A 12,045-nucleotide genomic window follows, 5' to 3' on the forward strand; every position below is an offset into this window, starting at 1 on the left:
TAGAGATGATTAGTGCTTTACTTGTACAACCATTTTACTTTTACCACAGTCACCAAGGAGCTAGTTAGCTGGATGAGAGGACATGAATCATCAGTATTTTCAATTTCTGTGCATGCATCTGGGAGATATGCCATCACTACTTCTTCTGATACAGCACAACTATGGGACTTGGATACCTTTCAGAGGAAAAGAAAGCTGAATATTCGCCAGTCTGTGGGCATACAGAAGGTCAGTGTTGGGGGAGGTACCTTGGCTTGTTGTATGTCTTGGTCTAGTTTCTTTTCTTTTCTTTTGGCAGCACTGGGGTTTGAATTCAGAGCCTCCCCCTTGCTAGGCTGGCGCTCTTACCACTTGAGCCTTTCCGCCAGCTCTTTGGTCTAGTTTCGTGGTCAGCAGAATTTAGAGATAATAGAATAGTAATGATTCATTTTGTGTCACATAGCTATGGTCTTTTAACTTAGGAACAGACAAAGCAATGTGACTGACATGATTATGTTGTCTGTGACAATAGTTTATAATGAACTCAGCATTTTTTTTTCTTTCTTAATTATTTTAGCTATTTCAACTCTCAGAAGGTGATAGTTTTTGTGATTTTGTCTTAATTTTTACTCCAACCCCATTTTCAAACATACAGCCTATGTGTAATTTCACAATGAACACATATATATATATATACACCCACCATGTAGAGCCTACCATTATAATATATTATTATACCTATCTTTACTGTAAATAAATTTAAAAATTTATTTGTTTTTCTGCCCCACTGTTCATTAATTTGTGTGTTTTAAAGTAAAATGGCAGACATGGGCATACTTCCCCTTAAATACTTAAGCCTGCACTTAATTGACTATGGTAATTATTTGTTGATATAAGATTTATGTATAAAATGCATAAGTCTTAAATATTTATTTAAGTTTCACAAAGGCCTACTCTTCTATAACTGGGGCTGACCTATCATTACCTTAACCTCAGAAATTTCCATCACATCCCCTTCTTGGGTAAGTACTAGTCTGATATTTTCCCACAATAGTTTGGTTTTGCCAATTCTAAAATTTCTTATAATTTGAATTATTTAACAATAGTGTATGTAAGGCTTTTTTGATATTTGACTATGTCGTATATAACAAGTTTATTCCTTTTTATTGCTGATTAGTATTTCATTGTTTAAATAGACCACCTTTTAAACAAATCCATTTCTTTTGCTTTTAGGATTTAACTTTGTCTTTAATTACCTAAACACTATTTTCAGAAGCTACCTGAGTCTCCAGTGTGATTAATTACTTTGTGATATATGTGCAATATTGCTTTCAACTTCTTGGTTATTAACATGAGCAGCTAGTAATGCATGTCAAGTGAAAACTTATTTTGTAGTCTCCCTACAAATCTCAGAGTTCTTTAATGTGCCTTTACTAATTAAAAAGAAGATAAAAGTTGAGTTAGCTTATTCATTAGGGATTTAGGCCAAATGTCTTAGTAGGTCTTTTCTTCTTTAATTACTTTAGCAGTTAAATTTTAAATTCCAAAGAAGAGAGCATTGGGAGTTGAACCCACAATGGAAACCGTGTTATGTACACAAAACCCATCTGTTCTTTTTACCATGAAATTAAAATTGTATACACTGGGTAGTAGCAAATGTTTACCTTGCTTGGAAATTTAGACGTTTTAATTTTTAAAAATGCATGACTCCAAATATTAGGAGTATGAGAATAAAGTTAAGTATAGAAAATGTATGTGTAGTGTAATGTGATATATGCATATATACCGTATATATATTTTTGCATCACTGAGGCTTGAACTCAGGTCCTCATTCTTGCTAGGCAGGCGCTCTACCACTTGAGCCACTCCAGTAGCTCTTTTTTGTGTTGGGTATTTTGAAAGTAGGGTCTTGAGAACTATTTGCCTGGGCTGGCCTCTAGCTGCAGTCTTCCTGATCTCTGCCTCCTGAGAATGTGTTGTTTCAAAATAATAGAACACCATAGTCTATAAATTGCCAGCAAAGTCTTTCTTGAAGGAGGAAATAATATTTTTGGCTTTACAGGCCAAGAACAAGATTACATAACCATTTAAAATGTAACCATTTAAAAATGTAAACATTCTTTGTTCCTTGGCTATGCAAAATTTGTGGGGTGGTTGGGAGTGGGGAGGTCCTATGGCTACCAATTCTGGCTTACAATGTTGAAAATGAGAAATAAATGTAACCCAATCTTAAAGTAAAATTCTGGTGGTTTTGTTTTTTTCTTTTTGGTAGTACTGGGACTTAAACTTAGGGCCTCATGGCTGCTAGGCTTACTAAGCAGATGCTCTACCACTTGAACCACTCCACCAGCCCTAAAACTTTTAATTCTTATCAAATTTTTACTAAAACTTTTTTTTTTTCTTTTGTAGTTCTGGGGATTGTACCCAGGGTGTTGTTCATGCTAGGCAAGCACTGTAGCCCTTGAGCCATACTCCCAGCCTTTGTTTTTTGTTTTTTGGGTGTTTGTCCTATGGTAGGGTTTCACTAATTTTGGGCTGGAGGTATGGCTCAAGCATTAGAGTGTCTGCCTAGCAAGAATCAATGAAGCACTGAGCCCAAACACTGGAACCACCAAAAAAAGAAAAGAGTCTCAAACTCGTGATCCTTCTGCCTCCACTTCCTGAGTAGTTGGGTGTACGAGTGTGTATCACTACACTGGACTTAAAACTATTTTTAAGGTTCTGATTCTGTAGTTTAAATAGAACCTCTGCTTATCTGTTTATTTGGATGAGACATGAGAACCTTGAAGAGACTTTTTTTGGGTCTTTTTCTGTGAAACTTAAAGATGGCACTTATAATCTAAAACAGTGTCCTACTTTTTTCCTGGAAGAGCAGGCCAGTTGTCCTGGAAAATGCCACCTTCTAGATTGGTGTTACTATTTCATTATTGTTGTTTAACTTGGATAATCTATGCAAAGAATTTAGCTCAGTTCTGGTTATAGTAAGTACTTAGTAAAATTGTAGTTGCTGTTATTTCTGTTGTTATTATTGAGCTCTAGTATGAGAGTGTAATGAGACATGATTTTTAAAAGCTACAGATGGTAATGGTATATTCTTCTTTTGAAAAAACTGAATCATATAATTATACAATCCTTTACTAACAATTCAAAATCCCAGAAGTCTCTAAATAACTCAGTTAGTTGCCAGATATGATCTTACCTTAGATCTGGCAAAATAATCTTAATTGAATTGATATGAGGCTAAAATATTAACATATTTGCATATGAGTTGTTGCCCTGGCTCATATAATATTATGGACTATGTCATGTTATAATATCTTTCTAAAATTGGAAATAACTGAATTCTGAAACATATCTGGTCCTAAGAGTTTCAGATAAGGGATTATGGATCTTTGATTTCAAATATTTTTAAAGAAACTACCACTCTTATCTTCTTTCCACTGATTTTTGTATATAGTAATAGTAGTAATGCCTCATGATCCTCTACCCCAGCCTTCCAAGTGCTGGAATTATTGACATTCACCACTTGTCCTGCTGCAGCTAGGACTTTATGTAGTTCTTTTTAAACTTAAGTAATCCTAAAATGTATATACTGTGATTTTCCCCTTTTTACAAGGAAGAAAACTGAAGTTCATAAACATTAAGTATCTTATCCAATGTCACATAGTTTTAAAATAGTTGCAGTTTGCATCCAACCTTACTGAAAAACAGTTCCATTACATCATACTGTTTTCTCAGGTAAACTAGCTATACCTCTTCAAATTAGTAAATTTTGATTATTGATGCTTAGTGGTAAGATACTCACTTCTTCAGTTAGTGATTTTGGAATAAATCCTGAGATTTGTGATTATGGTATATGGTTCAATATGTATGGGAAAAGGCTTTGTGATGGATATTAGAAAATATTTCATAAAGAATGTTGCAATTTCTGTAGAGTGGGCACTAGCTAAATTATACATTTGGCCTTAACTTGCTAATATTACTATCTTGAACTATTTAAACTTTGATAAGAGCTCACATACCTCTCAAAACAGAACTAGAAAGTGTTGACTTGAATATGGTTTGAGGTTGTCTCCCAAACGTGCATGTGCCGGAAGCTTGGTCCTCGGTGTGACAGTGTTGGGAGGTAGCAGAACCTTTAAGAGGTGGGGCCTAGTAGAAGGTCATTGAGGATTGAAATTGTTCTCTGGGAGCCTGTGTGAAGGGAGGAAAGATTAAAAAAAAAAAAAAGAGTGAAGGAGCCTTGTCCCTGAATCCCTCTGCTTTCATGTCTCACCATATATCCTTCCTGTTCCCATACACTCCCTCCATGATGCCATGGAGTAATATAGCCAGGAGGCTTTCACCACAGCCTAGCAGAAGCAGACACTGCTCTTTGACCTCTAGCACTATGCGCTAAATAAATCTTTTCATTATAAATTATAAATTACCTACCGTCATATTTTGTTAGGGCAACAGAAAATGAACTAATACAGAAAGTTTAGGATTTTCACATTTTACTAGGAAAAAATGTGGCCCCATCCTTGAACTCAATCCCTAAAAGTAAATTTTATTAATGTTTTTGAAGGTTTTCCTAAGTATTTTATGTTGTCAAGAGGTGACACTATCTAAATAATAATGACATGTTTCATTAGGAACAATTTTATAATCATTAAAATCTGGCAATTAAAATCACAAATCTAGTAATGAATAATCATGCAGGCAACAATCTATCACAGCTAGTCCCCTAAAATAGCAGTGATGCTCATTAACTTTTAAGCTTTTGCTTCTCCCAGTAGGACTAAACTTTATTTTTCAGGAAAAAAAATGACTGCTAATTATAATAAGAATTTTCTTAAGTCACTTTTTGGCATCAGTTTTTAAAGTGTCTTAATGTGCTCATTATATATTATAATGTATTCATGCAAATTCTTTCTGTAAGATTTTTATATTACAAATCTTCCTAACATAGTGAATGTGTTTGCAAAAGGTCTACCAGAGATTCTTTGGTAAAGTGAACTAAACAGAAGTGAGGAGCTGAATTTTATCAGCTGTCAGTATCTTACTTAATTTATTCACCTTTTCTTTTTTGTTTTACTGGCATTAATCCTGAGTAAGTGATTTTAATTAACCAATTATGTTCCATGGTTCCTTATATATATATATATATATATATATATATATATATATATATATATATGTATGTTTTTTGCAGTTGTATTCACAGAATTATATTTGAAGCTTTTATAAGAAAATGTTGGTCAATTTCAGTTTTTTTCTTTTTTTTTTTGGTAGTACTAAGGTTTAAACTCAGGGCTTTGCACTTTTGAGGCAGGCATTCTACCACTTGAGTCATACTGCCAGCCCCAATTTCAGTTTTTTGTTTTTTGGTTTTTTTTGGCGGTGGGAGGCTACTAGAGATTGAACCTAGGGTCTCACACATACTAGACAGGTACTCTGCTACTGGGCCACATCCCCAAACCTTAATGAAAATTTCGTAGTATAGAAAGAAAACATTGTTTAGTGCTTATGTAATAATAGAAAAGTGGAAAATAGAACAAAAAGATATTTCAACTCTGCTGTCAGTGCATTTCAACTCTCAGTTGTCCTTTAAATAAACTGAATCTATAATAAAATATGACCATATATAAATGTTCAACTTTGTTTTTTTGATGGCACTGTGGTTTGAACTCAGGGCCGGCCTCATACCTGCTAGGCAGGTGCTCTTACCACTTGATCATCTCAGCCAGCCCTTGTTTTGTGATGGGTATTTTCAAGATAGGGTCTCACAACTATTTGCATGGGGCTAGCTTGGAACCACAATCCTCCTGATCTCTGCCTCCTGAGTAGTTTATGATTACAGGCATGAGACACTGGCACCTGGCTAACAGGGTCTTGCTATGTACCCAGGAGAGTCTGGAACTCACTATCTATCACAGGCTAGCCTCAAACTCCTCATCTCCTGCCTTATCCTCCCAAATGCTGGGATTACAGATATGTACCACTAGGTCCAGATGCCTGTTCAACTTTTTACTCGTATAAATAATGCTTACAGTTATCTTAAAACACTTTGCCAGTTATTCCCAAAGGACTAACTCTTGGAAGTAAATTTACCAGTTCAGCAGAAGTAAAATTTAAGGCTGTTGAGAAATGTTATATAAGATCTTTAGCCAATTTTTATTCCCAGTAGCAGAGTATGACTGTGTTCTTTCCCTATATTATCACCAACATTTAGTGTTTTTTAACATCAGTAGTTATTATTTACTAGTGTCTATATTATAAAGTCACGTATCACTGAATGACAAGGATATATTCTAAGAAATGCATTTTTAGGTGATTACACTGTTGTGAACATCATACTAACACAAACAGCGATACGGGTTACTCAACAGGGTGTCTTGATGCAGTCAAGAACTAGGTGAACAGGATATGTTCGAGCCTGCTGCCAATGTAGAACAGCATACTTTGTAAAAATAAAGTAGGAGGAATACAGTCTAAAGTAATAATAAAAAATACAGTAAATGTATAAGCCAGAAATAGGCATTTATTATTATTAGGTATTAGGTTCTGTCCATAAGTGTATGTGCTTACTTATACAACTGACTGTGTAGTAGGTTTGTGTACACCAGTGTCACCACAAACACTTGAGTAATGAGTTGTGCTACAACTGCTGTCATGTCGCCAATGATACTAATTTTCAGCTCCATAAATCTATGAGACAAGTCTTATGAAACATCATTATGTAGCAGATTATGTGTTAGTATATGTATGTATGTTCATTAGATTTTAAACATTTTTTTCTCAAAATGGTGTCTTATTTTCACTTGAATTTTTAATTTAAGATGAAAAATTTTTAATTATTACTTAGAATTTTGTGAATTCCCTAGTCATTATAGTCAACTGTTTTTTATTTGGAGGGATTTATCATTTTCTGTTCATTATAGTTTGTGAAATGCCAATATATTACAAATGTATTTTTCCCTTGTACAAGAAAAGATAATTTTAAAAACTGAAAAATTGATACTTGTATAATTTAAGGTCTGACTCTGATGTGTTTCTATCCTCTTTAGGTTTTCTTTCTACCTTTAAGTAATACCATCCTCAGCTGTTTTAAAGATAATTCCATCTTTGCCTGGGAATGTGATACTCTTTTTTGTAAATACCAATTGCCAGCTCCACCTGAAAGCTCTAGTATATTATACAAAGTGTTTGCTGTGACCAGGTAATGTGCATTTCAAGGACACTGAGATTTTCAAAAACTTTAATTTCTAGTGAAAAATTACAAATTTTTATTCAGTATCTTGTTATATATGTAAAAGCTTCCGTTGATTTTAGATGTGGGCTGTATAGCTAAATTTTTATTGCTGTTGTTTTATTTTTAATTTTTCTTCATTGTGCAAAATTTCAAATATACATAAAAATAGAAAAGTACATGAAGCCATAAGTACTTATCAGCTACAATAATCATCAACTAACAGCTGCACTTATTTTTATCTGTGACTCTATGTATCTCTCTACCGTATTGTTTTGGAGCAAAGTTTAAGCATGTTGTTTCATCCATAAATTTCAATTCATATCTAAAAGATAAGGGCCCTTTTTAGAATATAACCATAATCACTTATTTTAAAAATTAACAAGAATTTCTTTTAGTAAGTCATTGTAAAAATTTCCCTGATTGCCTAATAAAACAATTTTTATGAATGATTTTTTAAAATCAGGAACAAAACAATGTTTACCTATTATATTTCCCTTGATATCGCCCTCTTTTAATTTTCTTCTTGTTAAAGAACTGATCATTTCTCCAATAGAATTTTCTATATTCTGGATTTTTCTCTTTGTGTCCATGTAGTATTCTCTTTATGTAATCCTCTGTCGTCTGTGTTTTCTAAAAGTACACTGGTTAACTTTTAATTTCCTAAAAACTGGATCTAGGTAAAGAATAAGAAAATATAAGTGACTTGTATACTTTGATCAGGAACAATCTAGGAAACTTTCTTTTGTGATTTTTTTTTTTTTTTTTTTTTTTTTTTTGGCGGGATGGGGGGACAGTACTGGGGTTTGAACTCAGGGATTCATGCTTGCTACGTGAATGCTCTACCGCTTGAACCACACCTCCAGCCCTTTATGGTTCTGGTTATTGTGGGAGTGGGGTCTTGCTTTTTGCCCAGGCTTGCTCAGACTGTGCTCATCCTATTGTGTGCTTCCTCCTGCAGCTGGGGTTAACAGGTGTACATCACTATGCCCAGCTTTTTTTTTTGTTGAGATGGAATCTTATAAATTTGATTCATTGATTAATTGATTGGCTCAGGCTGGCCTGACCCCAATCCTTCTGATCTCAGCCTTTCAAGTAGCTAGCATTATAGGCCTGAGACACTGGTGTCCGGATTCTCTTGTGACTTTAATGGCCATTGATGATTATTGCCTAGATTCACTATTGCATAAGAGGTTAGCCCAGTGGTGCTATTCTAATTCATTCATTTCTTCTTCACTTATTAACTAATTCTATTTCTGTCATTCCTTCTTTGCTTATATGACTAATTTTAATTCTGTCATTCCTTTACATATTAACTAGTTACAGTTCTCTCATTCCTTCATCACTTATAAATTAGAAACGTTGCATAGAAACAAACTTTTCTGTCATAGGCTCTTTGTTTACTTTGGCACACAGTTTGTAAAGGAAAAGCAAGATAAATTCTTGATTTTCCCCTTTTTCTTAAACCAGTTTTCAAAGTAATGAATTGTTTTATTAGCATTTTTCAAAGGTGGCCATTGAAATTTTTTTCTTTAATCTTTGTAAACTCATGGATTTAGCATAGTTATAAAGTATTAATCTATTGCAATTAGTTGTCTTAGTGATATTCCAGTTAGAGAATATCTTTGACCTATGTGATCCTCTTCAAGTTTGCTTTGAATTTTTTTGATATTGCCTCAGTTGCTTGTGATAGCTTTTATGCATTCTGGTATTGCTAGATATTCCAAGTTTATCTTGTACAGTTCCTGCGCCAAGCCTGGAATCAGCTATTTCTCTAAAGAATATGGGTCAATGTAGTGGGAAATGATATTTTGAGACACTAATCTGGATGCTAGGGATACTTGCTGCTACTGGGTTGATCATTGTTTCTAAGCCTTTTTAGTGGAAAGATCTTGGAAATATAGTTATTAATTCTTTTCTTTCTCACCCTTTTCCTCTAACTGATCTGTAGAGCCCATCAATTCTACCAAACCAAATATTAAATTGTTCAATTTTTTTGTCCATTGGCAAAGATTTTACCCTAAACCAAGCAACCCTAGTCTGTTTCAGGTGTTATGATAGTTTCCTTATTTGGCCTTCCTGTTTTTGTTCCTATTTCCTAACCTCAGCCTCTGCACAGCAGATAAAATGGCCTTTGCAAATCATTAAATTGAATCATGTCACTTTCCTATTTAACTCCCTTCAAAAGCTTTCCACCCACACATAGAGTGAAATCCACACTTCCCACCTTATCCCCTGTGGCCTCTGTCGTCATCTGGCCTAAGCCTCCTCTCTTCATCTCTCTTCCTATCTCTCTCTTAATCTGCTTGAGCAGAGTGTGGCTTGAGTATGGCTTCTTACTTTTACTTATATACATACCTTTCCCTTTCTCAACAGTTTTACTAACCACTGTAGAATTCTTCCTCCAAATCATCCTGATTGGCTCGTTCATGTCATCCAGGTAGCTGATTTTCTTCCCTTGCCAGCTCTCCTCACCTTTTCTGGTTATGTGTAGAATTTCTCACCACCTGGGATATAGTTCATTTGTTTGTTTGCCTTCCTCTAAACTGAAAATCCTGTAAGAACAGGATTACCCAACTCATTCATTCTTATTTAACTTGTTAACTACTCTGTCCCTGGCAAAACCTTATGGAATTAACAAGCAACAACCTTGCAAGTCAGTACAACTTATTCTTCTTTGTGTGTGTGTGGCGGAGGGGGTGGTATGTGGTGCTGAAGATTGAACAAAGGGCCTTGGGCATGCTTGGCAAACGCTATATCACTGATCTACATTCTCAGCCCTTAACTTATTATTTTTGTACCTTATAAAAGTAAAGTAGCTTTCTTTGAGCAGGAAGAAAGTTTGACTTTTTTGGTTTTTCATGTAACAATGCACTGCTAGTTCTGTGTGGTTGTATGTGAAATATGGAAAGCTGGATAGTGGTAAATGACTCTGAGATTACTTTATAAAATGTATATGTTACTCAGAAAGCCCCTAATCAGTCATCCATCAAGTATTTGTTAAGCTCAGACCTTAAGGCAGTAGGTAAAAATTATGTACACTATAAGCCTGATATGGCCACATGAGACTATTTAAATTAGTTTTCTCAGTAGTTCTAGCCACACTTTAATTGCTCAATAATCACGTGTGGCTAGTGGAAGGTGTGTTGGACAGCATAGATAAAGATTATTTTTACCACCACAGTTCTGTGGAACAGTGCTGCTGTAAACAATTCAATTTGTCTTGCTTTCTCACCTTTTTGTGATACAGAGATGGACGAATCCTAGCTGCTGGAGGCAAATCAAATCATCTGCATTTGTGGTGCTTGGAAGCAAAACAGCTCTTCAGAATTATCCAGATGCCTACTAAAGTACGAGCTATTCGCCATCTGGAATTTCTCCCTGATAGTTTTGATGCTGGTTCTAATCAGGTTAGTAACAGTAGTGTAGGACATTGTACTTTTTGAGAAAGATCACATTGACTTCAGAACTATATGAGCTCTCACCTTTAACTTATACCATGACTGACAAGAATCTGAAATAGCAGGCTTACTACTTTTGTGAAAAGTCTAGAATTGAGGGTGCGGATGTAGCTCAGGGGTAAAGCGCTTGGCTAGCATGAGCAGGGCTGGGTTCAATCCCCACCATCACAAAAAAAAGAGTCTAAAATTGAAAAACATTTAAAAATCTTATGTTCTTTGTATTATTGACAAATAATTACTTTCTTATTTAAATTGATTGCCATGGATCTCATACTATAATAAACTAAATACATTTTTCATGTATTAAATATACATACACTATGTGTGCATATGTGTACATCTATTTTACTTTAAGTTTTGTGAGTAGTTATACATTCACCTGGTTAAAAAAATAAAACTTAAAAAGGAGCAGGCAGTGCTAAGTCTCATCCATCTCTGGTTATTGACCCCCTCTTCTATAACCACTGTTTTTTTTTATGGTTATTATTTTACCATATATTTTATACATATATATTTATAAACATGTAATATGTTTTTCTCTCTTTTCATACAGCTTTAACCTTTTCTGTTGACTTAATTTGGAGATTATTCTATGTTAGTATAAAGTTTCTTTCTTACAGCAGCATAGAGTTTTTGTTTTTTTTTTTTAAACTGGCTCTTTGTTATTAGGTTCTTAATCCTATTTTGAGTCCTTTTTTTATTGTAATTAATATGCTGTGCTGAATAGCTTTTTCTTTTCTTCTTCTTCTTTTGGTAGTGCTGGGATTTTAAATCAGGGCCTCACGCTTGCTGGGCAGGTGCTGTACCACCTGAGCTATTCCACCAGCCCGGTGTTTTGCAAATACCATTTTCATATCCTATTAGTAGGATAAACCCAAGAGTTGAAATAGTAGCATTAAGGTAATTTGGCTAGGATCTTGCCAGAAGGGTTGCATCCACTGTAAATGAGGGATTTGTTCCCTACAAGCCAACCAACAGGAGAGCTGTTTACATTGTCACCTCCAAACTGCCTTTTGTATAACAAGCACTTCTTATGGCCGCTGGCACTGGGAAGCAGAAGTTTATTTGCTTAAACTTTTTTATTATACATTTTTAAATTTTGAAATTATATGAGCTAAAATTTAAATTATTTTCCCTTAAAAGATTAGCTTCCCACCTACTCTACTAACCCTTGCAACCCACAATCTCTCTCCACTCCCCAAATGTCAGTTACGGTAGCTGAAGACAAGCCGAGAATGGGAAGCCCCACCAGGAGTCTGGTTTGAGTATGCAGCAGGGAGAAAGATGACAAACTCTCCAACCTCCTTGCTTCTGGCAGCCAGTATGGAGGTAAAGATTAGGGACTGTTCAGTCGTATCTATCCCCTGCATATGT

The 12,045-nt window shown here is 34.9% G+C and overlaps 1 protein-coding gene across 4 annotated transcripts in view; it reads left to right on the plus strand.

Annotated features, from left to right (window-relative positions):
• Tbc1d31 (TBC1 domain family member 31) overlaps positions 1–12,045 on the plus strand; it is a 70,328-nt gene that overhangs the window by 10,164 nt on the left and 48,119 nt on the right. For all 4 annotated transcript variants that reach the window (XR_012446397.1, XM_074069147.1, XM_020156498.2 and 1 more), the window contains exons 4-6: positions 50–228; positions 7,029–7,180; positions 10,461–10,620. Coding sequence is in view for 3 of the 4 variants with exons in the window: in XM_074069147.1 (XP_073925248.1) it covers positions 50–228; positions 7,029–7,180; positions 10,461–10,620 (491 nt within the window). In the remaining variant the exon portion in view is untranslated. The remainder of the gene's footprint in view (positions 1–49; positions 229–7,028; positions 7,181–10,460; positions 10,621–12,045) is intronic.

Source organism: Castor canadensis, chromosome 3 (assembly GCF_047511655.1).
Source record: "Castor canadensis chromosome 3, mCasCan1.hap1v2, whole genome shotgun sequence".
In the NCBI taxonomy this organism is placed as follows: Eukaryota; Metazoa; Chordata; class Mammalia; order Rodentia; family Castoridae; genus Castor; species Castor canadensis.